Raw genomic sequence first — 27,505 nt, 5'->3', positions numbered from 1 at the left:
CTCTGCATTTGGGGGACAGTGGCTCTTGAGGCACAGCAGGCATCTGAGCCAACTGGACAGGGAGGGTGTTGTGAAGGGGTAACTAGGAGGCGTGAGGCAACTGCCCTCTGAAGAAAGGCAGGCTAAGTAAGGTCCAGAAGGGCCTGGCCAGAGTCCCAACCCTTCAGCCGGAAAGCACCTCGGAATCAGTCCAGAGTTGTCTTGGGGCATGCTCAAAGCCCCCCAGCTGGGTAGTGACAGAATGGGGTTAGAGCCAGGTCTCCTGGCTTCCACTCTGGCGTTTTTTTCTCATCCCCTGCCGCCTCCCAGGGATGGAACGCATGGGAGAGTTCTTGGCCAGTCAAATCCTGGAAATCTCCCTTCACAGAGACTCCTACTTGCCAGGCAGGGCTGGGCTTTCCTGGTTCTGACCGGAGGCCATTTAAACTCTCCAATGCCAACTGTCTCCCTGTATCCTGTGTCTTCCTGGGAAAGACGAAGTAGGGTGTTGGGTGGCCACGTGGGGACCTGTGATGCGGGAAGGGGGGATGGGCAGCCTGGGAGCCGGCCCAGCAGACCTCCCAGGGACAGTGGGCGCCGGCCTCGGCATCTAGGCATGCTGATCCTTTTCTCCAAAGAGGGGGGCGGAGGGGGTGGAATCCGGCGACTTCTCAAGCCGTACGAATTCCTGCTGTCCCCCTCAGTCTGACCCTCGCCCTGCCCGTCTGGGCCACGGCAATGCCCACGGGCAGAGCAGCGGGAAAAGGAGGGAGAGGCGGGTTTGCTGGTTTGCCTGGCCGGGCACAGAGAGCCGGAGCCCTGCCCGCCCCTCCTCTGCCGGCTGTCTCTGCTCACTCCTCTCCCCCTCTGTCCCTCCGGGCTGCTCGGGCGCCGCTGCTACTGTCCCCAACCCGCCCCGCCAGCCGTGCCAAAGGGCAGCGTGACTCACGGCGCTGCCATCAGCCCACGGCTTGCCCGCAGCGTATAAGGGCCGCCGGGGCGGGAGGTGGCCTGAGGCGCGCGGAGCATGGCCCGAGGCCCCGAGCGAGGCCGCGGCGACGCGGGCTGGGGGCTGCACGTCGCCCTGGCCGCGGTGGCGCTGCTCTCGGCGCTCAATGCCGCGGGCACGGTGTTCGCGCTGTGCCAGTGGCGCGGGCTGAGCGCGGCGCTGCAGGCGCTGGAGGCGCAGCGCGGCTGGGAGCAGCGGGAGGACAGCGCCCTGCGCGCCTTCCTGGCCGAGCTGAGCCGCGCGCCCGCGCCCGCGCCCGCGCCCGACGCCGGGGGCGCAGCGCGCAACAAGCGCAGTCACGGCGGGGAGCCCGCGTCGCAGGTCCGCGCCGAGAGCCACGACATGATGATGATGATGACCTACTCCATGGTGCCGGTAGGCGGGGGCTCGGCTCCCCGTGGCGCCCCCGCCGGGTGGGCGGCGGGTAGTGTGAGGAGAGAGCCCCGGACGCCCTCACCTCCCCTGGCCAGATGGCGAGGGGCTGCGGAGAGAGGGCCTTGGGTGTGAGCTCGGCTGGGGATGTCACCTTGGCAAGCACCTTAGCCCTCTGGGGTCAGTTTTCCTGTCTGTTAAGCGGGGGCAGCGGGGGAGGGGGTAAGTCTTCCACCACCTACGTCCTTGAGTCTGCAGGTAAATGAGGGATGTAGGCGGTGTTTTTAAGAGCTTACTTTCCCTTTTACTTTGGACAAAATCTTTCACTTTCTGATGTGAAGGGAGCCACAGTGGCTCCCGGCCTCTGCTGTGCAACCCGTCGGGGCCCCGGAGAGCACGGAGGCGGCATTTCTGAAAGCGCCGGAGACTCTCCCTGGCCCACTCTAGGGATTTGCCTGTTCGCCTGGCCTGGGACCCCCACAAGATCGCCCAACCGAATTGTCTCACTGAAATGAAAACAATCGGCCCTCATTTTACCAACCACCTAGGGCCTTGTTGCGGAGAAAGTTGCTCTTGGGTCTAAAGCGGTTCCAAATGGGAGAATCAATATAGAAGAATTTTCCTAAAACCCAAGGTCAAAGCTGAGGTTCTTAACAGGGACTCTAGAAATTGCCAGGTTGTGCGCTGGCGGAGAGTGCATCTAGAAAGGGTCCGTAGCTTTTCATGAGATTTTCAAAGGGCCTCCATTGGCCTTCTCCCCCAAATTTTAAGAAACACTGCTCTAAAGAAAGTCTTTAAAGCAACGCCTCCAATATCTTTTTCCCCCCAGTTTTAAGTTTCTTTGCTTTTGCTGATTTTAGCTCAATAGTTATCTAACTACTATACTTAGATCACATTGCATTTCTCCATTCCATTTCACTATCCATTACAACCACTATGGTCTTATTTCACTTAGTAATTACAAAGATTTCAGTTGTCACCTCAAGTCAAGTGTGAGTCGTGCTTTGGAATCCTAAGTATTAGAAGATAAATCCACTTAAAGCTTCTGTTATCACAGAAGCTTTCAAATAGCTTAAGTGCTTTTAAAACTATGTGGAAGTATTACACACTTCAAACACATTTTTTGATAGAGGTCGAATTTTCCATTGCTGGCTTCATTTTTTTACCCGCGTTGTTTAAAAATTTGGCCCCAAGCAAAAATTTCAAAACACCTCTGTAATGAAGAAATCGCCTTAGTGAAATTCGCTTTTTCTCTTGACTCTCTACTGTGCATTTTGAGCATTTTTTGAAACCCTCCAAGAAGGATGCATCTGAGCATCAGCATCTTATGTTTTTAATCCTGCTTTTAAGGTAGAGGCTTATAAATCCAAATTGCAGCCTCTTCAGTCACTAACCCAAGAGAATGGAGAGACTCATTTCTGTGTTCATCTGAAAGTTAGATCTAACTACCACCACCTGCTGGGGGTCACAGGTCAGAGAGCAGAAACATCATATTTATCAGGCTGAGAAGCATTTGTAGATTATCACCAACTCCTCCCCCGCTTGCAGTAGGAATGCTTTGACCTTTGAGGGTCACTGAGGGAATTTCCATGCAGGCCAGGAGAAAGCAGCTATCACATTGCTAGCTTTCCTCTTGGGAGCAGTTCTCAAACAGTAGGCTTAGGGATCACCTGGGAATACATTTAAAATGCAGATTTCGGGGCTCCACCCTCAGACTTATCGAATCATAGATCATCTCCAGAATCAGCTTTCTTATCAAGTCCCCTGACCCCCATTCTCCCAGCCTACCACCCCTTGGTGAGTTTGATGCAGGTGGTCCAGGGGCCACGCTTTGAGAAACGCTACTCTAGACCACTACTTCTCTAACTTTAACATGCATATGAATATCTTGGGGATCTTGTTAAAATGCCGATTCTGATTCAGAAGGTCTAAGTTGGGGCCTGAGAGTCTGCATGTCTAACAAGCTCCCGCTGACACCAACACTGCTGGTCTGGGGACCACACTTTGAGTAGCACAGTTCCAGAGCAGTGGTCGCACAGTGAAATCATATGAGGAGCTTTAAACGTGACTGGTGCCTAGACCCCACCCCTGGAGATTCTGCATTAATTGTTAGGACTGCAGCCTGGGAGTGGGTGCCCGCTCACCAGCGGGAAGGACCTTGGCCTGCCTGATGACCGTCAGCTGGGTTAAGCATCTCACGCTCACCAAGTCCCCCTTGAGGCCTCTGCTTCCAGCAGAGGAACCAACTTTACTGCTGAAAGCCTTTTATTTCAGCAATATTCTCACCACTTGGCTTTGCAAATTTTTCCCATCTTTATTCTCTGTTTTTTCTCAGAGCAGAGAATTATTCCCAGGAGGAAACAATTTTTAAAAAGGAACTTCCCCGGGGCACCTCTAGTAGAAAAGTTGCTGAGAGGGCAGTTCAGTACACTGCATAGAGGTGGGTGTGCACACTATGGTTGTGGTCTACACCTCCTCCCTCGTTTTCTAAGCACCAGTAGGTCTTGAAGGAGGGTGAGATCAGAGGTCCCCCACTGAGGTCCCGTGTCCTTAGAGATCTAAGAACAAAGAAATAAACTATATGCAAACTAATGTCAGCATTTCAAAAAGTCTTCCAGAATGGCTCATCTACCCAAGGTGAGCCTCCTCAAGCTGATGCTTCCAAGTTCTGTGCTTTTGGCTGAAGGCACATCAACTCAGCATGGTAATTCTGGTTAGCACACTCTGACCAGAAACTGGTTGGCAGCTGTAAATGACTTTGTTAAAAGGGCAGCATACCTAATTATTACTTAAGTACAGTTAGTTTGGTACAGCTAAACACATTAAAGCTTTAAAAGTAAGTAGGTACTTTGCCAAAAAGTAACAAAAGGGGCCCTGGGTACCACGGAACTAGACCAGGAATGGGAACCCATCTGCCAGGAACTCTTGCAGGAGGTGCAGCTTCTGTTTAGTCTCCGCTCCTGCCCTGCCCCTCTTCTCACTTCTCCTCCCACTAGCTGCTCTCTGTCACCCCATTCTTCATGTCCCCCCTTTACTGATGTTCTGGGAGCTTTATTGTCCTGCCCAAAATCTAGCATCGAGCACCCAATAGGAAAAAAAGTTTTACTTCTCACAGTGTGCACCTTAACAAGCTCTAAATGGATCAAAGATTTACATTTTTAAAAAATGAAACTCTAAAATTACTGGAAGAAAATACGAGTAAGTTCATTTTTAACTTCAGAATGAGGAAGATCTTTCTTTCAAACTATAGCTCAAAAGCCGGAAGCAAATAATAAATAAATAAATTTAACTGCATTTAAAAAGCACACACAACAACAACAAAACTTCTGCATGACAGACAACAATAAAACCAAACACACCCACACCCACACTGTAAACAAAGGCAAAAGATAAATGACAACCTGGAAAAAAGCATTTGTAGCTCATATCATAGATACAGGGCTAGTCTGAATATATATAGCACTCCTGGAAGTCAATAAGGAAAACACCCCAGAGTTTAATAGGAAAATCAGCAACAGAAATAGGAATCCAATAGGAAAATGGAACAGACAGTTCTCAAGAAATAAATGCAAATGTTTCTTAAACATGTGAGAAAACATCACATGTTGATTTAAAAATGTAAGTTACAACTGCTCTGAAATTTTCACCCATGAGAGTGCCAAATCTGCAGAAGTGTGACAACACGTTCTGTTGGGGAAGCTGAAGGAAACAGACATGCTCTTGCATTGCTGTTGGGAGTGCAAAATGACAACCTGTGTGGAAGGCAATTTGGCAAAACCTAAAAATTACAAATCCATTTGCCCTCTGTCCCAGTAGTCTCACTTGTGGGAATTTATCCTGCACAACAGACTTGGTCACCAATGAAAGGACATATGCACATTGTTGTTCATTGCAGAATATTTGTAAAAGCAAAAGACTGTTACCAACCCCTGTCCATCAATACAGGATTCGTTAAATAAACTGACCTAGACACTCCGGATGGGCTGGGAGACTAGGTAGCTGTAAAAAAGGAATGAGGAAATTCTCTATGTACTGCTATCGGGACAATCTCCAGAAGATATTTTAAGTGAAGAAAGCAAGGCAGAGGAAAATATATATTGTATTGCCTTGTGTAAAGAAGAAGGGGAAAAATAAATGAAGAAACAAATAAAAGTACTTACTTAGGGAGGATGGGGATAAGGTGGGAATGAGCCTTTCACGGTATAGCTTTGTAGATGATTTTGACTTTTGAACCAGGTGATTGTGTTACTCTCATGGTAAATGGAAAGGCCATAAGCACAAGGTTACATGGCAGCAGCCACTAAGCTGGGGGGTGATAGGGCATAGTAGGGACTGTGCCAGCCTGAGGTTCCTGTACTCTTGTCTAAAGGAGAGGCTCTTGCTGATTGTTGCTGTACAAGAAAGAGAGCTCAGTGTGCCTTATCTTATGATTTTTTTCAAGAGAAGTAAAAATCTCACTTTTTATGTGAAATCGCTTGGCTTTTAAATATTGACAAAAATTCCAAAAAAATGTTTTTGATTAGCTGACAGAGTGTTGGCCAAACAACACTCACATTGTTAGGGGCCATGTTATGACTTCCAAGCTTAGTCTGCAGCAGTCTCATCTTATAATCATGAGTGGTTTTAAACAAAAATGGTTTTATTTAGCTCAACCACAACTCCCACCCCCTCCCTCAATTATTTTCCAGCCTGATTCTGAAAGGATAGTAGTAGCCGTCCCATAGTTATTGTTATTGTTGGTTGAGTGGCGAGATTTTTTGCATTTGGTTTGGTTTAGGTTTTGTTTTGTTTTTTGGCTGCTTCTAAAATCAACTCCAGCTTTGGTGGATGGAGATTTCCGTCACTGTGGCTTTTCAAAAGCATGTGCTCCAGTTTTGAGGGTAGTTCTCCAACCGTGTTAAGCAGTAATGCATTATTGTAACAAACATAGAGCTTTTCATGAGGACTGCTGTGTGGTCCTCTTACGTGGGTCTATAAATTATCTTGTTTATAGGGGAAAAAAATTACATTACCTATAGTCACAGCTCCTGTTTACATGGATGCTATATTTCCTTGAAGGCCCTAAGTTGGCTATGCCAGGGTTTACTTTTCTTTCCCAGCCCTTGGACTGAGTACTTCCATATGGTGTAAAAGCTGAAGTTTTAGACCAGGGGTTGGCCAACTGTAACCTATGGGCCAGATCCAGCCCACTACTTGTTTTTGTACTGCCCACAAAGTAAGAATGATTTTTATGTTTATAAATGGTTAGGAAAAAAATCAAAAGAAGAATAATATTTCATGACACATGAACATTATATGAAATTTGAATTTCTATAACTGTAAACAGAGTTTTATTGGAATACAGACATGCCCATTTGTTTACATATTATCTGTGTGTACTTTTGCACGACAACAGCAGAGTTGAGCAGCTGTAACAGAGACCATATGGCCTAAATGCTTTCTGCCTTGTCCTTTGTAGGAAGGCTTGCCAATTCTTCAAATAGACAGCTGTCCACTGGAGCAAAGGGACACCAGGGTTGTTCCTTTGGAGAGCCCAAGCTCCTAAGTCAGGGTTGTTCTAGCACTGGGTTAACTCTGGACCAGAAGACCTACCCCAAGGAGACGGCATCCAGGACACAGCCAATCTGAGAGTGTGGTTCCACTCGAGAGGGAAGCTGTAGGCAGGGCTGAGCCAGGCCCCCACGGCTTGCTCCTCCTGGGCTGGCTCCCCAAGTCAAGAGCAGTCAATGTTAGGACAGCGTTTAACCACTCGTTAACCTCATACCTAGGCCTTATCGCAAACCCCATCTGTTCTCTTCAATTGAAGGGGAGAGACTTATACTCCATTAGGTCCTGAAGTACAGCGCGGGCCCAGATGAGAGATCAGAGGCCTGATACAGCAGGGCACAAAAAGACAGGGCAGCCAGTCATAAATGCCCACACAGAGCCTGGGAGGTGGGTTTCTGTGGCCTTCCTCACAGCAGCCTAGGCACCTGGGCACTTGGAATGTCACACCTGACACCATGTGGTTGGTCTGCATGTCAGAAGCCATTTCCAGGCGTCAGTTAAGAATGGGAGAGAACTTGGGGGGCTGGCCCGGTGGCGCAGCGGTTAAGTTCACACGTTCCCCTTCAGCGGCCCGGGGTTTGCTGGTTCAGATCCCGGGTGTGGACATGGTACCACTTGGCACGCCATGCTGTGGTAGGCGTCCCACATATAAAGTAGAGGAAGATGGGCATGGATGTTAGTTCAGGGCCAGCCTTCCTCAGCAAAAAGAGGAGGATTGGCAGCAGTTAGGGCTGCTGTCAGGGCTAATCTTCCTCGGAAAAAAAAAAAAAGGAAAAGCAAAAAGAAAAAAAGAATGGGAGAGAACTTGAAGCTATGTCTCTGCTGAGATTGTGTCTGGTGTTGGTACTGTGAACACACCCATAAACCTAACTTGCGTATCAGGTCATGATGGTACGTTGAGGAAGACAGGAAAGAGCTGGCCTCTTAGCTACGTCCTTCTGACACTTTCTTCATCAACACGTGCAAATAAACCATTCAGCATTGATATAGAGCTGTCATGATTCTCTAAGGACATATGTAAGAAACAAGTGGGTCAAGACAGAGCACCTGGACCCATGAGAACTGGGCAGTTGTGTTGACCACATGAAGGGCATTGAGCCGTCTGGACCTGCTCCCAGACCATGGAGCTATGGAAAAGCCCCTAGGCTCTTTCTAGCCAAAGCAGCAGAGGTGAGGGCAGCAGGAGCAAGCCCGCTGAGCCTTTACAGCCTGAGGTGGATGGACCTCGTGGGGCCTGGGGAATTTTCCACTGTCATCTTTATCTGCTGTTTCCCTGCCTTTCCTTCAGCCTTCACTGCCACTATGCCAGAGATAAAATGGATTTTTCCCTTTGGAACTCAAAGCCATGTGCCCCCCTGGAAAAGTGCCACTCCACTCTGGGGAGACAGCAGAACCTCACAGACCACCCACTAGACCACAGGCTGAGAGATCCTTAGGCAGAGGGCCTTTCTGGGTGAGTTCCAGAGCAACTTCTCAGATCACCAGTCCTTCACTGCCAAGGAGTGATTCATTCTCCCCGGTACCCTTGTCCTAGGATCTCTCTGTGCTTGGTCTAGGTCACTTCCCATGGTGCTGCTGTTGTTTGCAGCCCTTGTGTGCCTGCCCTTAACTTGAGCAACCTGAATTCGTTCTTTCCTGTTAGGTTCCCAGCCAAATTCTCTCTCCCTGATTCTTCCCTGAGGTACGTGGTGGTGGTAAGCAGTGTGGTCCCGGGAGTCAGACAGATTCACATCCTGGGCCCACAGCTTGGTAGCTGAGTGACCTTTGGCAAGTCTTTCAACTTCTCCAAGCCTCAGTTTCCTCGTCTATAAGACTGAGATAATAGTACCTACCTCGTGGGGTTGTTAGGTTTAAAGGAGATGATATAGGTAAAGTACAGTGCCTGGTATGGTCAGGTTCCCAGTAAGTGTTCATTGTTGCTGTTATTAAGATTAACCGCTATGACATTATCATTAGCCCTTCTTGCCCCGTGCTCCCAGCATCTTGTTTCTGGGTTTACTCTTTATCTCCACTTCCTTCAGAATGCCGAGTCTGTTCATCTGTGCTCCTATCAGCTGCTGCTTCGGGACAATATTTGGCATCTTGAAGCCTGGGTTGGCATCACACCAGCCTAAATCATCTTGTCACTGACAACAAAACAGAGTCAGCCTCGATGCGGTAACAGGACTTCTGCAGCATCACAGGGCTCTCTAGGCCCTCACCCCTCCTGCGGGGCCGCTGACGAGGTTTGACACTCACTAAGAGGGAGTCGTCTTCACCCCCTTTCTGACTGGCTCAGCTATTATTAACTTCTACTGATCCCTGTCGCTGGCAGTCCTGAAAAACTTTTGGGTTCTTTCATTTGGAAAATTGAGAAAATGTGAGTAGAAGGTAGAGCAAAAACGTCTAAGGAAGGAGAACAATTTACCTCTTGGGGGTCTCATGTTCTCCAGGACGTGGTTACCTGTGCGAGAACTAACAGAACAGCTTTTAGATCTGATAAAACACACTTATCTGGGGAAAAAAAAAGAAGACATTCCTTTTGTTCTCTACATTCCTCAAACTCCCCTCCCCTTCCCACCAAAACGAAGAAATCCTTGGTGAAATCTAGTTGACATTCAAGCTTAATTTACATGCATTTTATCTGCAGACTAAAGGTCATGTTGTGTGAAACAAGCTGAAGCTTTTAGGTTGTGATTCTGCTACAAAGGGAGCATTTTTCAGCCCATCAGTTGCTTTTATGTAGCTCTTTGAGTTTTAACAGCTCTATGTTTAACTAGATATAATTTACTTCTAGTTTCACTGAAGTTCAAGACACAATTTTCGTTACTGAAAGGTAGAGTTAAAACAAGAAGACCAACTGAAGATCATTTAAAATGCAATCAGTGGAGTTTGTTCTGAATGTAATAGAGAGGGTAACCCCTTCCTCTGTCACTCAGAAAAAGTTTCTCTTGCTCACCAAAGTGCCGGGAACTTTGGAGGCCCTGCCCGGGCTGTATGTAAGAACCGCGAAGTACTTGGAAATGTGTTGAGGATAATTGTACCCAAGCTAAAATGATGAGCTGACAACTGCAAGATTAATTCCCCAGTTTTTCAGTAACTTAGTGGGTGAGTACTGGAGTCTGGAATCCTTTTCACTAGAAGGTAGAAAGTGCCTTCTCCCTATAGGCAACACTTGAGGACCTTGGAATCAATCCCTGTGAACAGGAAGACCTTTAGAGGAAAATCCCTTACAGTGAGTTGTGTGATGAGCATCAGGGCAGTCAAGAAGAGAGAAAATCAACCCTCACTATAGTGATGAAGGAAGGTTTCACGGAGGAGACAGAACTTGAAATGGGCAATGTAGAGTTGGTGAGATTTGGGGCGAATCATAAAAGGAGGGCGAATCATTCCAAGTACAGACAATAACTTCAGCTAAGGTCTTGGGACTGGAGTGAAAATGGTACAGGCTGGAAGAGCAAGAAGCCAAGCAGCCCTTCCTGCACTGAGGAGTTTGGGCTGGCAGGAAGGGTTGACTAGGTGAGAGAGAGCCTTGAATTTCAACTTTTGAGAAGTTGAGACTAAATCCACTGGGCAATTGGGAGCCATTGTAGACTCCTTACTGGGGAGAGTCATGAAGACAGTGGTTTTGTAGGACTGGTCTGGTGGTAAAGTAAATACTGGAGAGGGAAGAAACCAGAGGCAAGAAGAAAGTTAGTAAGTTATGGCACTAGTCCAGGCAAGAAATGATTCATGTCTAGCTAAGGTGATGGCATCAGAAATGGAGAAGATATATACCCTAGAAATATCCAGAGAGAAGAATAAATTGAGCTTAATAACTCATTGGATATAAGAAAGAGAAAGGAGCCATCTGGTCCAGATCCATCTGACACCATGAATCATGTTGGCATTGTGGACAGAAATGAGGAAACACTGAAGTGGGTTAGTTTAGAAGTGAGGATGTTGAATTTGTTTTGAGACTGCATATGAGATGAAAAGAGAAGAAAAGAGGGAAGGAACTGAAAAATGAAAGAGTATTCAAGGAAAGGGGAGCATCTGAACTCTGTCTTCTCCATTAGAGAGGTCTTTACAAGTCTAAAGAAAAAGGCAGACCCCAAAATCTCTGCAACGAGCAATGGAATCATACTGTATGTTTTCTCCTGGTTCCCCTATTAGCTGTGTGACCTTTGACAGGTCAGTCAACCTCTCAGTGTCGCAGTCCCCTCATCCTTAAGAAGACAATGATAGCAGTAACCACCTTAGGTATTATCACAAGGACGCAATTCAATCATCCATGCAAAGTCCTTAGCATGGTGCCTAGAACTCAATGTGTGCTACCTTAGAGTTACTGGATTCGAGCATTTCTCAAATGCTTCCTTTCTGTGCTTCAGGGAATCTTGAAACCTTGTGATAAAAAGAATGGCGATAGAACCAACAGAACTTGCCAGAGAAAGGGCAGGGCAGATTCTAGGATAACTGTAAAATTCAGAGTCCTGGTGATTGGGGCAACACACAGACCTCTAGAAAGAATGCTCTTTCCCAAATTGTCTTTTTTTCTGGTTAATGGATCCAAAAGAAAAAAATATATTTTGGATATTGGATTTGGGGAAATTAATTATACTAAGCATAATTTGCAAATATTTTTATTCATGTTCAATGTGAACTCATGTATTCACTCTTTTCAGTAACCAAATCTTTTAGAACCCCACAGGAATGGCATGTTTGTCAGACCAACGGTCCCATCTAGCCAGTGTTCCAATGCTAACAGCATCAACAATTGTTTCGTGGTTGAGCATCTCGCTGGACCTCTAACGACCGCCTCCAAATGTTTTCTGGAGAGCCCACTTGTGGCTATTCCCTGTGCTGAGGAGGAGGGGGCTGAGCAGGGAGTAGGTTGACAAAACATCTTCACAAATGTTTTTGCTGTGTGCAAAGAATGCCACAGGGCAGAGTTTGGGGGTAATAGTTTAAGTCTTTGTCTATTCCCCTAACATCTGACAAGTTACTTAACTATGGTTTCTGTACACTTTTCTAACTATAGGGTGGGGATAAGAATGCTTAGATAAAAATCAGAAATTATCTGAAGATGCTTGTTGAAGGGAACAATGTGAGCACAAAATATTGTTATTGACAGTTAGTGAAGGATTATTCCCACAGCACTCCTGCTTCAGAAAACTCCATTAGAGGCCGGGAGGGGGACAAGTGATTCTCAGCTCACTTCAAAACACTCGTCTCTTCCTCCCCTCACTTCTTCAGTACTTATTTGTCTGTGTCACACAACTAACACTTTGTGCACAGTTTTAGTCTCTAATTTGTCACCTTTAGTCACCTTGTCTCTTTAAATATATTTCACTGTTCTCTGCTATGCCTCTCGTGAGGTATTCACTGAATACTCTTCACTGATGAATTCATCCACAGCTCAATAAGTGCGGATATAAACGAAGGTCTCTGCCAGTTTCTGAATCGGGTTTCTTGCCATGCTAAGAGTTTTGAAGTATTTTTTAAATTCCTCTTCAGAACTCATGCTACCCACCCAACAGGAGATGGTGTCAGGTATTGGTAAGACTGGCTTAGAAGCCCACTCTACCTGTCAGAGATTCATTCATTCATTTGACATATAGTTACTGAGCACACACTGTGTCCTGGGCACTATTGTGGGTATGCAAGAAACAGTATGAACAAAACATACCAGTCCCTGTCCTCTTGGACTTTATGTTCTGTGGGGGATGGGCAGACAAAAACCAAAGTAAATTATCTGCAGCATTAAAAGGTGATAAGTTCCATGGGTAACAATAAAGCAAGGGTGAGGATTAGGGCGGGGGTAGGAGAAGATGCAATTATAAGTCATGTGGGTTGGGAAGGTCTCACTGAGAAGGTGACATTTGAGCAAGAACTTGAAGGAGTAGGAAGTGAGCCATGCGGATATCTGAGGAAGGGCTGTTCAGGCAGAGGGAACAGCAGTTGCAAAGGCCCTGAGGTAGCAGAGTGTCTGGAGAGCTCAAGGAACAGCAAGGAGACTGAAGCAAAGTAAGTGGGAGGGAGTAGAGGGAAAGGAGGTCAGAAAGATAATTGGGGGGAGGAGGAACAAGGGGACCAGTTGATGTAGGCCCTTGCAGGCTGTTGTAAGGACATTGGCCTTTATGGGGAGTCATTGAAGGACTTTAGGCAGAGGAGTGACATGATCTGACCTGCCTCTTCAAAGAATCGCTATGGTGAGACTCCATGTGGGCAGGGCAGGCAGTGGGAACAGGGAGGCCATTTATATAGCTATTCCAATAATCCAAGTGAAAGAAGGTAGTGGCTTGGGCCAGGGTGGTAGCAGTAGAGATGGTAAGAAGAGGACAGTGTCTAGATATGTCTGATGGTCGAGCTGATGGAATTTGCTGACAGCTCAAATATGAGGTGTGAGGGGGGAAAAAAAGAAGTTAAATGATTTCAAGGTTAGTGGCAAGCAATGGAAAGATAGAATTGCCATTAACTGAGATGGCAGAACTGCAGATGGAACAGGTTTGAGGGAAATTCAGGAGTTCTGTGTTGGGTATGTTAACACTGAGATTTCCATTAGATGTCCAAGTGAAGATGTCGAAGAGACAGCTGCATACCAGAGTCTGGGAGGGGGTCCTAGTGGGAGGTGTGCTCAGGAAAGAGTAGAGAGGCTGAGCATGAGAATATTCATCATCTGGACATGGGGACGCTCTAGCCAAGAGTCAATCTCCTCCTTAGTAAGCCCAGACTTTTTTTTTTTTAAAGCTCTTTTATAAGCAATCAAATTAAATCAATTAACTGTATTGCAAGCTTTTTGCACTCAGAGATTTTGTCTTACCTTTATAAGCACAGGGCCCAGCTTATCAAGTATTTCCTGTTGAATAAATACTAGTGGGAGGGAAAAAAATCCTCAAACACTTATGACACGATGACACAAAGCAAAGGATAATAGGACCCTAAGAGAAGTAAGAAGAAAACCCAGTGGGCGATCAGGAAAGGTTTCAAGAAGGAGGTGGCGTTTGAGCTGAGACTTGAGTTATGGACAAGACTTCAGAAGGGGAGAGAAGGGAAGAAGGCCCTTGAACAGCAGGTTGTTCATTTTGGTTTGAACATGATCTAGATAGACATAAAAATGCCTGAAAAGTCTTTGCCTTCATTCTTGAAAATTATTTTGAGTATGGAATATATTTTTTCTCTTCAGTAATTTAAAGATGTTACCCCACTATTTTCTCACTTGCATTGTTTCCAACGAGAAGCCTGCTGTTATCTTTGCCTTTCTTTGTACAGATTATGTTTTTTATTCCTCTCTCTGCTCCTAAGATTTTCCCTTTATTGCATATTCTAAGCAGTTTTATTATGATATGCTTTAGTTTCATTTTCTTCAAGTTTCTTGTGCTTGCATTTCATTGAGCTTGTTGGAAATATGGGTTTCTAGTCCTCACTAAAATTTGGAAAATTGTCTGCCATTATTTCTTCAAATATTTTTCTGCCCTCCATGCCAGCCAGGGCCTCTAATTACACATGATTGGGCTACTTGAAGTTGTTCCACAGCTTCACACATCACTGATGATCTGTTCACTCTTTGAGTCTTTTTTTCCCCATGTGTTTCATTTTGGCTATTTCTCTAGCTACGTCGTCAAGTTCACTAGTCTTTCTTCTGCTATGTCTAGTCTGTTCTTAACCCCATTCAGTGTATTTTTCATCTCTGATGTTGTCATTTTCCTTTCTAAAAGTTTGATTGGGTGTTTTTTATTTTTTGTTTCTATTTAACATGTTCAATCTTGCCTCTAGCTTCTTGAACAATTGGAATACGGTTAAGAGAACTGTTTTATTGTCTTTGTCTACTAATTCCTTCATTTATGTCACTTCTGGGTAAGATTCAATTTATTGATCTTTCTTCCTCGTTCTGGGTTGTGTTTTCCTGCTTCTTTGCAGGCCTCGTAATTTTTTACTGGATGCTAGATATTGTAAATTTTACCTTGTTGGATGTGATAGCTCAATTAGGCACTCTTTAATTATCAAGGGAAAGAAACACACAGCCTTGGATAAGTTTCCCATAGCCGACCATCCCAGGAACTACACATTCCAACCTCAGCCCAAAAAGATCCTACTGTTGGTTTAGCACTCAAATAAGAAATTAAAGGAAAAACAAAAAGAACAGAAAAATCCGGCTTGAAACAAGGATGTTCAGGAAGGGAAAGTGGCCATTTCTCTTTTCTGTTGGGGGATGAAGAATACACTCATTCATAGCTTGCGTCCCACATATAAAGTAGAGGAAGATGGGCACAGATGTTAGCTCAGGGCCAGTCTTCCTCAGCAAAAAGAGGAGGATTGGCAGCAGATGTTAGCTCAGGGCTAATCTTCCTCAAAAAAAAAAAAATGACCTGGGACATCTGTTTAAAATGCTGATGTCTGGGCTCCACACTGCATCTCCTGAATCAGAATTGATGGAGGTTAAGCTTGGGAATCTGTATGTAAATTGCTCTCTAGGCAATTGTAGTACACTCTAAATTGGAGAATCACCAGTGTAGAATTAAGCCAGGTTGGGTGGGAGATGGGATTAGAAACTTGGTAGTTTGACGTTTAAAAGAGGAGGGCCTGTCCCAGGACAGGTTGGATCCCCAGCACCAGGGAGGGGCTGCAGGTGTTTGATTATGGTGAGGGTGAATATTTTTTCATTTGTTTATTGGTGATTTGAATGTTTTTCATTGTGTGAGATTTGTTCATTCATGGTTTAGCTCATTTTTCAATCATTTTTTATCTTTTTCTTATTAATTTATGAATACCCTTTACATAGGAAAGTTATTAGCTTTTTGTGTATTATACATGTTGCAATATTTTTCCCTCCATAATGATTATAATGTTTATTGAGAACTTAGAACTTGCCAGGCGCTATTCAAAGAGCTTTAGGTATGTATGTCAAAAACATCCTAATCCTGATAACAGTCCTATGAGATCTTTACTATTATTATTGTCATTATTATTCCCAGACAGGTCACTGAGGCTTAGAGAGATTAATCATCCTGTTCGAGGTCACAGAGCCAGCAAGTGAAGGAATTGGAGTTCAGATCAGATGGAGCTGTGTCTGACTCCAAAGCCCATGTTCTGTATATCACACCTTCTGGCCTTGGGTTCTATCTGCCTTTTCATTTTGTTTATAGTTTTTTGGGGGGGAGGGGCATTGAAAAATTTTCATTTTCGCGTAGTCAAATCTATAACCCATTTATGGGTTCTTCATTTGCTTTTATCTTTAGAATGTTCTTCCCTGCCTCAGGATCTCAAGATCAAATAGTCGCCTCTATTTTCTCATAGTTATATATAATTTCGTTTGAAAATTATTCCATTATATTTGCATGTGTTTAAAATAAAGATAAAATAGCCTTTCCTCTTTAAGAAACAATTGACCAGAATAAGTTGTAAAGTTGCTGGACTTGAAAATAGGCAATTCACTACAAAACAACTTTTTAAAAATAAAGTACAGACAAGGATTTGAGATGAGTAACGATTTTTAGGTGCTCCCTTTTTTTTATATGCCTGGGCGAGCCATCTCAGGAAGCCATGCAGCATCCAGTAGCTAGAACATCACATCAGCTCTGCGTTTGACTTCCAACCTGGAGGAAGCAAGATCTGAGCCCAGGAGGTGCCGGGAGAACATGTCCTGAGCCTCCTCTGAGAATGGCCCAGCATTTCTGGTTCTGGAGCTGGGTCAGCCCGTTGGTGCCACAGGTGTCCTTGCTGCCAGCAGCTCTTCACCAACTTGTTAACAGGAGGAAAAGCAAAAGGACTGGCCATTCCTGACAGGCAGTAGCTTGAACTGCGGTCAGGACAAGACTGAGCACCTGGGGCTTGCTGACGCCTGAGGGGCTCCCGGTGGAAGAAGGGAAAGGCTTAGGAAGGGGGTTCTAATGACCAATGACCATTTATATTTAATGGGTTAGGGCACTTAGTGATTTGTATCTGGCTACTTTTATAAATCCTATTCTGTACTACATTTTGAATTCAGTTGATAAACCAAGCTAGTAATTGGACTTTAGTTAAATACTTTTGTTAAAATAGTATGAATTGATGATTTTTCAAATGTAGAATCAGCTGACCTATGTTCCAGTTGTGAACAAATATGTTTCGATAACACCAGTATGAACATACACAGTTGTTTTCATAAGGACGCCTTCATTTGCTCCTCACAGCCATTCCCTGGGGTAAATACTGTCATGGGTCCTATTTAGTCAAGGGGCTGGGGAGCTGGTGCAGGGTCCTGTCTCCTCTCAGCTTGGCAGATCCCCTCTAACCTCTAACATTTCTCTTTATCTCTTGTTCTGAAGAAAGTCCGGGCAGGTCCCATATAGGCAACCTAGAGGTCCCAGCCCTCCCTCCCCAGGGGGCTATTACAAGGCACCAAGCCACTGCAGGGCACAAGCATCACATGGTAGCTACCAAAGAAAAATGCATGTTTAGAGAAAATATCTAACTGATAAGTAACCAGTTTCCCAACTTACTCAAGATGGACCGTTATCGTTAACACCATCATTATCTTTAATTTTAGTGACTTAATCATATAATTTTCTATAATTATAATTATGACTGACTATAAGTTTAGTGCAGTTAACAAGAAACAGCCATCCATCCCTAAATTCCACCCCATCCCACCGCCGTTTGACCTGGGTCAGAGCCTGAAGAAGGTCTCAGAGCACGCTTGGAGGAGGAAATGCTCCTTCAAAGACTTCTGGGGTGCATTTTCAGATGTCCCCAGGGTGAACAAATGTTACACTGGGATGTTTCCCAAGGCCCTGATCCCAGCCGAAAGTAGTTTTGCCAGAGACATTGGGTGAGGGCCTTTGCTGGTCTCACCCCCTTCCAGCTGGAATTGTTGAGGAGTCCTGGGGCCACACAGAGCCGCTTCAGCTTCTGCGACTTCCCAGCTTTCGTATGCAAGAGGGCTGGCCAAGGCTGTGGGTGAACTCCAAACCAACCCTCGTTAATTACTTGTTCAGCATTGTATTAGAGAATCTGGGCAATGACTGAGGCAGGGTGAGAAGGAGGGCCACAGGGGGCTGCACCATCTCCAGGAATTCACTTCAGCCCGCCAGAGCTTATACGCAAAAGAAATGCCTTTGAGATAAGTAGTCCAACCCGTGTTCCTTGCAGAGCAGGCTGGCCTCCACCCCATCCTGATCCACTCAGCAAAGCAGGAGGAGCTGGTGAATACCACCGTGTTTTCCCCATGGCCTTGTGTCTTCATGAATGTCTGAGATTCCTTTACAGGGCAGCATCTCGGTCTCTGCCTGGCTGACCCAGCCCTAACCAGCCCTAACCAGCCCTGGGTGCAGAGTTCATGCGGGTGCCTCTACTCCAGAGAGCGTGGAAGGTTTGTGCTATTCCCCTATGGACCAGGGCACATCAGATGTTTCCGGTTTTGCAGTGATGTTCATGTGGGCTGTCTTGGGGATCCTAATAGGATAACCCCAGCATCTCCAAGCTCCTGTTTTCTAAGATTAGTGGAGTGTCTACCAAAATAAAGTTATCCTAAGCAAGCAGGCACAAAGAGAAACAGGTGATCACATGCTAGATGGCCAACTCCCATAAACAATGTTCCCCTCCGTCAGAAAGGAATCATTTCATTGGTTGAGGAGCACATTCCCCTCCCAGTTGAGTGCGTAATCAATAATGAAGTATTTATTGAGTACCTACTATGTGCTGGATGCCTTTCTAATGCTGGGAAAGGGAGTGGATGAGTGAATGGGGCAACAGTAAAAGGATGAAATAGTGCCTGTGATAAGAGCCTCTCTGGTTAGAAGGCAGAGTAACACACGCAAAAGTGTGCCAACAACCAGCCACACAGTGATGCTGCTGGGCTCAGGAGGCACAGTCCATGGGAATCGGGGTCTTTGGGGAAGGCTAGGCAGGATTCAGCTGGGCTCTGAGGATCCCAGGCGGGACAAACCAACAGGAGCACTCAGCTCCCAGGCCACTGATGTGGGATGGCCAGGGCTTGCTCGCTTAAGCTGACAAGTACCTGGACCTTTGGCCGATCTTCCTGTGGGGCTGCAGAGAGGAAGTCATGCCCCAGAATTTCACACCCCTGTGCAAGGCAAGCCCTACCTTCCAGCTGGGGTTTGCAGATTGTCGTTACCAGGTCTTGGCCCCAGTGTGAATTCCTGCCTTTTCCAGGGATGAGTCCAGGGGGGCTGACCAGCCCCCCATCCCCCCACCCTGTCCCCGTACCCGAGGGATTCCTCCCACACCTGTAGTTTAACTTTCAAGTGCAAGCAGCTGGCCCCGTCTCTGCAGTCGAAGGAGTCTCAGTCAATGGCAGGCTGATCATCAGCTCCCCGGACCTGTTTCTAAAGGATCATTTGCATGAATGTAATAACAGCAATTTGCATAATTAGGGAGCGTGTGAAGAGTATTCAATTGTCTAAGAAAAAAGGAATTTCAGCTGTAAAATATGTCAGATCTGAAAGGTGACAGAATTTTCACAGCGTTCCAGCTTGCAAACTGGCGTCTGTACTTGGGGAACGTCGGAGAAACCAGGACAGGACATAGTTTTAGCCTCCTGCAAACCAGTGCAGCTGGTGGTGATGGGCAGGTTTGCTCTTTACTTTCTCATGAATCAGTCCTGAGAGGAAAAGGTGAGAGGAAGGGAGTTCAGGAGGACAGCCAGCCAACTGCCGTGAGTTTTGTGTTCCGATGAGCAGTGGCAGCTCACCGCCTTCAGCTCTATTCACTCTGACGAGAAAGGAACACTTTTGATTAAACCTTTCACTTTTGCACAGAAAAGATTTCGTGAAATTGATGCATTTTTAATGAGTAAAAATCTGATATCCTGTTCATATTCGAAGTAAACTAAAGCAAAAATTTGCATTTCAAGTTGAATTCAGACAATTCCTTTGGCAAAGGCTAAGCAGCATGAAAAAGTAAAGGGGGTGGGGAACAGTCCTCAGCTCTGGAAGCCAGCTTGCTGGGTGAGCCTGGGCCAGCCACTCCACTGCTTCCTCTGGAACTTAGCTTTCTCATCCCTTCTCCTGTGACTCCAAGCCTCTGGGTGTCCCTTTCCACCTCCTAACTACGCCCCCCACCCCGCACCCCCATTCCTCTGGTGGGAGCAATTTGAAATCACCTGTCTAGGCCAACTCTCTCATTTTACAGATAAGTAGCTGAGGCCAACCCCACCCCAGTTCACCCAGAGCAGTTCCATTTTCATTTGTTTTATCTATTAGAGTTTGGTAATTTATGTGGGAAAAAGACAGATTTTATGGCTAATGAACAATTTGAAAATCACTGGACTTGTTCAACTGTTCTAGTTCATTCTATGTACATTTGTCTAGAAGCAACAGAAATCTATCCAAGTTATGCCAAGTGATAGGGGTAAATGAAGGCGCAATATTTGGGTTCCCAAATTAGACCCGTCTTTTAGGTTCACATAATGCTTGCACACTCTTTTCTCTCTCTCTCTCTCTGAATTACTAAAAATACACAAAGTGAAAATCACCCTTTATCCTAATATAGCTTTTAAAACTATGTAAACTAAGTGAAAATCCCCTTTTCATTCCTTAGTCTCCATCTCCAGGAGAAAAAAAAAAAAATCTCAGTTAATAGTTGGGTTCACGACCCTCCCAACTTTTCTTTGTGCTTATGCAGACATATCTAGATTCTTTTTTCAACCAATGAGCTGCATTGTGTTACATGGCTTGGGCTCACTGTGTTCACTCACCAGAATGCCAAGACCGTCTTTCCAGATTAGATCTAGATTAGATAGAGATCCACCTCATTCTTTTTCGTCTGTTTAATAAGCACCTTCTTGATGGACGTTTGGGTTGCTTGCATGTTTTTGCCATCACAAACAGTGTTGCCGTGAGCATTCTTGTGCAGATGTCCTAGTATACTCTTCCTGCAAGTGAGATTCCTAATTCACAACATTTTCTTTCTAATGGATACTGCCAAATTAGGTCCCCTCTCTTTTAGTTGAATTTAAAACCAGCTCTTGGTCTCTGATGCCAGGTAGGTTAGCAAGAAATCTGTTCTTTTTCTCCTCAGGCTCCTTCCTTGCCCTTGAATTGCCCAAGATCCAGAAGTTCTACTAATTCAGTGAGACCCAGTCTCTGTACAGAGAGAAAACTGGAAGGTCTGGTGAGGCTGCTCTTTGGACCCATTTTGGCTGTCTTTTCTCCCATTGCTACCATATATTGTCAATCTGAAAGCAAGTCTCCATGCAGTGTCCTATGTCCCAGTCCATTGCTGCATTGATCTGCTCCCTGGGGAGATGACTCTGATGTACTGGCATTTCCTCTGGGGAGATGACTCCACCTCCTCAGTGACATGCTGACCAAGGGTACGTTAAGCCTGAGCTCTTGTGGGTGCCGTTCTTTCTGTTGCGCTCAGGTCATTGTTCCTATGAAATATGTCCTCCAAGCTAGAGTGGCTGCGTTGGGAGGGACTTCCCATCACTGCTGAGGACTTTTTCCTGCACCTCACCCACTCTCTTCCCAACACCATTGGATTCTCACATCATAAACCCAGGTTAGCAATTTGTTGTCTCCTCTCAAGGCAAGCTCTCCCGTGGAGAGCATTGATGTGCTTCCCGACTTGAACGCTGTCTCCCCAGGGGAGAAGTTCTAGGCCTGGAACCAGGTGCTGTTCTATGCACAGGGGATACAGACAAAAGAGAGAACAAGTTCTCCTGCTCTCAAAATGCTTCCATTCTTTGTGGAGCGGGGGCAGGTAATAAATAAATGCATACATAAATAAGATAACATTGGCTAATGATAAGTGTCACCAAGACAAAGAGTTGGATGAGCTGATGGGGAGTGGCTGCTGGGGCTACTTTTAGTTGGGGAGTCAGAGAACGCCTCCCTGATGAGGTGACATTTGAGCTGAGGCCTCAGTGAAGATGTAGGCACAGCATCCACACACGGCAGAGGCCTGTGATGATGGCCAGTGTGACTGGAGCAGAGTGAAGGGAGGGAGGGATGGGAGACCACCTGGAGAGGGAGCATGGCCACCTCATGGATGGATCGTACCTGACGCCCCCAGGACAACGAGCTCTGAAGCCTCTTCCAGCTTCAACATTCTCGAATCTTACATCCAGATTTCTTGTTCCTTTGCTTATTGCTTCCTAACAGCTCTTAAGAGACCAGCCCTTTGCAATTATGTTCCTGACTGTGTTTGTCCTTTGTTATTGCTTGCAGCATTTTACGTCTTGCAGAAATTTTAAATTATGAGACAGTCGAATTTATCACATTCTTCCTATATAGTATAGGAGTTGTTTCTTAGAAAAATCTTTCCTGCTTTAATGCCATTATAAATATTTTTCCCAGGTTTTCCTCCAGTTCTTTCACTAGTATGTTTTTAACTTTTAACTTTTTGATCAATGTCACTTAATTAACTTATTTAGTGTAAGGAGTGAAGTCGGGATCCAGCCTTTGTTTTTTCCCCCAAATGTCTATCCAGCAGTCTCAACTCCATTTCTTAACTAAGTTTTTCTCCCACAGTTTTGAAATGCCATATCACTTGGGTCTAAAAACTGCTTCTTGGATGGTAGATCGGTACAATAACTAAGGCATTCCTGGCACATTCAAGGAACCATCAAAACAATAGCATAAATAGAGCATGCTTATCATGTGCCAGGCCCAATTCTAAGTGTGTTGCATGTATTCGCCCATTTAATCCACATACCCATGCTATAAGGTAGGTGCTATTAGTTCTATCTACAGACGAGAACACTGAAGCACAGAGAAGTTAAGTAACTTCCCCAAGGTCACACTGCTTGTGAATGGCAAAGCCATGACATGAACACAGGCAGTTTGACTTCAGAATCCAGACCTTCATCCGCACTCTTGGCTGCCTCCACAAAATGGAAAACACTTTTGTGTGTGCTTCCCACATGCCAGGCACTGTTCTAAGAACTTCACTTATAATAATTTCACTTACTCTTCACAACAATCCTAAGAAGTAAATGCTATTGATATCTCCATTTTACAGATGAGCAAACTGAGGCAGAGAAGGGAGAGGAGAGTGGTGTGAAGTGAGGCCTATGTTTAGAGCAGCAAGGAATCACAAGAGTGTTTGAATCAGGGCTGGACCCATCAGACTGGGGTTTTGTGATGCTCATTAGAAGCAGGGTGAAGAATGGATGGGAGAAGGGTGCAAAGTGGCTGTGTGGGAACCAAGTGTCAGGCTGATACCACGGGCGCAGTGACCACCCACCGCAGGTGGCCATCTAGTAGTGAGAAGGTAGGGTCCGCGTGACGTGAGAGTCACTACCATCCAGGGGCAGTTTCCATGTGCCAGACGTGGAGCTGGCTTAACCCTCAGGCAGGAGCTTCTTATCTCCATTTTCAGAGGAAACCAAAGCGTCAAGAGGTTAAGTACTTTGCCCGTGCTCACCCAGCTAGTAAGCACTTGCTCCTGACCACTAAGCACACCGACCCGTTTTATTCAGGCCCATGGACTGCGCCCTCCAGACTCTGGGGGGCCGGCTCATTACAACCTTGAAACTTGGGTTTGGCGATGCCTTCCCCATCCTCTGCCTCCTCAGAGTTTGATAGAAATCAAGGAGCTTCTGTTGATAACGTTGGGAGATGAGCTGCTGATGTCAAAAATCTTTAGATCTTTTAAGGGTTTCTTTTCAGTTTTAGGTTAACTTTTCCTCAGACCTCTGCATAGTCTCCTGAAGTTACTTTTTGCACTTGCTTTCTACTTGTCTGAATAAAGGGCAAGTTCAGGGCCCTCTGCCTATGGTGCGGCTGTTAACCACCCTCTCTTCCCACAGATCCGAGTGATGGTGGACCTGTGCAACAGCACCAAGGGTATCTGCCTGACAGGTAGGCTGGCCCGCACTGACCACGGGCCACTCACGCCGCAAACATGTGTGCTGGCCAAAGCGCTGGGGCAGAGTAAACACCTAGGAGCACCTGAGGTTATAAAAAGGCCTGTTGGTTTATTTTACCAGATGTTTTTAATGAGCTAAATATCAATTGTAATATAATTATGAAAAATAGTATTTTCAGTATTGCCATAGAAATAGAGCCATGGAAAATAACTAGGTCTTGGGTAATTAGAAGCGTGTGGTTCCTTGAACAGAGGCCATGGATGTTTTCCCTTATTCCCGTTAGTTTTTAAAAAGGAAAAGAAAGAAAGGAAACAGACTGCGCTAAGTGGTAGAGTTCTCTTACTGGAGAATAGTGTTCTCTTACCAGAAGTAGTTCTTTCCCTACATCCTACATCCAGCATGAATGGGAAACTCTAGAAGCAAACTGCTAATTAGTTAAGAAAACCCTTTTTATGAAAAGTGCTCTGTGTGGTGCCTACTGTGTGCTGGGGAAATGTAGAGGTTGGTGCCACTCTGCCCCCTCCGCTCAGTGAATCGAGGACAAATAGACAGGAGGGAGGGGATCAAGCAGGAGGCACGTGCAGCCTTGGGACAAGGCAGGCTGATGGATGGGGCAAGGGAGGGGGGCAGTGGATTTGATATGAGTCTGACAGAGTCCTGCCTTTGCCCTGAGGGGAGGGACACCTGCCTTCAGAAGCTGGGGGCCAGGAAAAACACAGACCCCAGCTCAGTCTCCCAATTCATTGCCCCTCAGGCTCCAGTCAGGGCCAAGGATGGGCTTATACAGCCTGATTTCAGACACTGCATTTCCGGTCTTTCCAAACGGGGCATAGCGTTCTGAGGAAACAGGGACATTATTTTTGCATTAAAAGTTTATTATGGGGTAAATGCACAACTCTCATGGACTTTAAAAGACACCCACATGCTTGGAAGCCATCTGAAGCTTTTGTCTGGCCTCCTTAGTCTAGGGCCCCTGGCTCTGAGGAGGTCCCTGGTGGAGGCTGAGAAACCCTGTGCAGTGTGTATTGATTCTAAGGAACCTCACCCTCTCTGCTATATTCTCCCCAGTGCCTCTCATTACCTGCTGTGCATTAGGAGTGCAATGTGAGTTTGTTGAATGACTAAACCTGTGGTTTGTGTAAGTGATTAAGCCAGGATGCTGGGCTGGTAAGGAAGACGCTTCCCTGAGGAACCCAGAGTCCAAGTCTGACTCTTACTCACTTTGGCCTCTGAGAGGAAAGCTGTAATTCTGTGGCTTCTTGGGAGATGCTAATTGAATTACTAAGTCCCATTTCAGCCTTCACGGAAAATTAAGCGTCTTCAGAACAGTTTGGTCCTTTATTCTGAAACTCTTGTGGCTTAGGCACCTTTCTTCCATCTCTGGAACTCCCTTTTCAGAGTTGCCACGTGTGACAGTAATCAGTGCTAGAGAAACGCTCGGATGGATGGAATTACAGGCACAAAGCCCTGTTGAGAGGCACAGGAAAAGCCTCTTCCTTTTTGATTTTTATAGTAATAAAAGGAGAGCTCGGCTGTTGAGTGAATGCAGGATGGAGCTATTGAGACCACTTAGGGGAGATTGATGGGGGCAGGGCATCGCAGCCGAGCTGGAAATGGGTTGAAGAGGTTATTCTTTAGTGCCTCGAAATGCTTTTCAAAAGCCAGCACCTTCTCTTTTCGTGCTAGCTTGAAAGCTCTCCAATTAAAACTTAGGTATGAAAAGTACAAGTTGCAAAGCGAGGTAGTGCCTGGGATAGACCAGGGTGCCTGGATTGGGGGAGGGGAGGTGACAGGACCCAGGACTGAATTGGCAACTTCAGAGGGAGGGGCAGACAGCCTTGGTCCAGAGCCCCAGGAAGAATCCTGCAGGAGGGACTGCCAGGGCAGACCCTGGGCCTGGGGCCTGAGGACAAGATCTGGCTTTACACTGGATTCACCTTTGAAAAGGCTGGCGTTTGTGACTTGAGGCTAGTCCAGCTGTGACCATGAGACCCCATTCCTCTTCCTTTTCGTGGACTCAGCTGTGGTTGCTACGGGGACAAGGACAGATGCTGTGTAGTCTTGTGCAGCCTGCGACATCTCACGTGAACAGTGAGGGCAATTCACCAACCAGAGTAGGTAGGTAGGAGTTTTTGTTAGTGTGGAGTTTGGTCAAACAACATATGGTTTTCTGGATGCATCTTACCCCTGAGCCCAGATTTCCTTGGGACCCCAGGAGCATAGCTCCTGGAAGAGCAGGTGTCCTGAAGAATGAAGAAGGTGGATTCTTGGGTTGTCCTTCACTCCCAATGGCCTCCTCGTACGGGCTTGTTGGAAAAATCTCTAAACCATCACTTTGCCACATTGCTGTGGGGGCAGAAGCGCTTCAGATCCACATAGCCTATTCTCTTGCAGCCCAGTGACTCCAGTCCGTGAGGAAACTTGTCACTACTCTTTATCTCATACCAAGGCAGACATCAGTAAAGAATCACAGTTACGGCTGAGCATGGCCTCATGGCCTGCTTTTCTGCTGTTTCAGAAAGCCGTCCTAATGGGTTAGAATTGGCAGTTGAAATAAAACCTATTTGCCATCCCTACTCTAATTTTTTAAGATCGCCATGGCCATAGTCCAAAGTTGAAATGCACCAAATAAATGGGATTGGACCAAAGCTGCAGTTTAGGAAAGGTACCTTGCCAAGTCGGGTACCCTGGGTCCGGCCCAATAGCTTAGTCACGGGGGCGGCTGCAGAGGGTGTACCAGCAAACATAGGGTGGGAACTGAGGCCGCAGAGCGATAGCCAGTGCAACCTTTGGTAAGTGAATGGACAGGCTGTTCTCAGAAACAGCTAGGGCAGCTGATCATGTTTTCACTCAACTGGCCTCGCTGAACAAACTAGCCTGTTGTTTTAGTGCTGGTAGATTCCAGTTCCAAGTGTGAGTGCTTGGGCCCTCTCAGGCCATCCCTGAAGGAGAGCCAAGCATGCCTGACTCCCAGGGGAAGGGGAGACCATACCCGCCTTGGCCAGAACTCCTGTCTGGCCTTGAAGCTGAGGCCAGGGTCATGAGTCCGGAGTCCCAGGGAGTCCTTGCAGGGGTAGGAGTGGGAGAGAATCAGGACTACTGACCTCGGAGGTGCTCCAGGCCTGGCAGCGTCGGGTTTATGTCTAGTTTACAGAACTAAGGGCATTGTGGGCCAATTTTAGATTTTAGGGAGAAAAAATAAATCTAAGTGGCACAGCTCTTATCAAGCATCCAGCCAATTCTAATTGACTCTGGCCGGGAATGTGGGGTGGGGATAATCAGAACCAGCGACGTCATTTGCAGGGTCCAGGGCAAAGCGAAAATGCAGAAAAAAGGCTTTTTCCTTTCCTCCAACATCTTACTCTTGACCTGCTGTGGTGAGGCTTTTCGTTTGCTATTTAAGGTCTTACTCCCCGAGGTGTGGACACTTACCCAGCAGTGCAGACCCTCACAGGCACAGGGGCCTCACCCTGTGGCTCAGGCATGCAGGGCATTCACATAACCCTAGCCTTCCCTGCACTCTCCCCGGGGCCCCCACTGGGATGGAAAGTGGCAGCAGTCACTGACGGGGCCAGGAGTGGGGAGGACACATCACGGGGCAGGGCAGCAGGTGGCAGAAAACCTGTCCTGTAGAGGCAGCGAGGCAGTGGAGGCAGGACCACACATGAACCAAGGCTCCAGGCCTCCTGGAATGTGCTCCATCCTCCCATCAGACTTTGTCTACAAAACACAGATTCAAAGATAGTATTATTAAGAATTTCTAGATGGTGACCACAGAGCATTAAACCCAGTGTGGAGCCGTTTCTGAGTGTGGGGCCCTGTCAACT

General features: G+C 46.3%; 1 protein-coding gene across 2 annotated transcripts in view; it reads left to right on the top strand.

The window, feature by feature from the left end:
- The first annotated feature begins 897 nt into the window (after positions 1-897).
- Positions 898-27,505, top strand: part of GLDN (gliomedin) — a 50,976-nt gene continuing 24,368 nt past the window's right edge. Inside the window, exons 1-3 of one of the 2 annotated variants that reach the window (XM_044764890.2) lie at positions 898-1,363; positions 20,885-20,977; positions 23,619-23,670. In XM_044764890.2, the coding sequence (XP_044620825.2) occupies positions 1,007-1,363; positions 20,885-20,977; positions 23,619-23,670 (502 nt within the window). In that variant the 5' untranslated portion in view covers positions 898-1,006. The remainder of the gene's footprint in view (positions 1,364-20,884; positions 20,978-23,618; positions 23,671-27,505) is intronic. The other variant, XM_044764892.2, reaches the window with a different exon arrangement.

Source organism: Equus asinus, chromosome 2 (genome assembly GCF_041296235.1).
Source record: "Equus asinus isolate D_3611 breed Donkey chromosome 2, EquAss-T2T_v2, whole genome shotgun sequence".
Lineage (NCBI taxonomy): Eukaryota > Metazoa > Chordata > Mammalia > Perissodactyla > Equidae > Equus > Equus asinus.
This window is presented reverse-complemented; position numbering and strand designations above follow the sequence as displayed.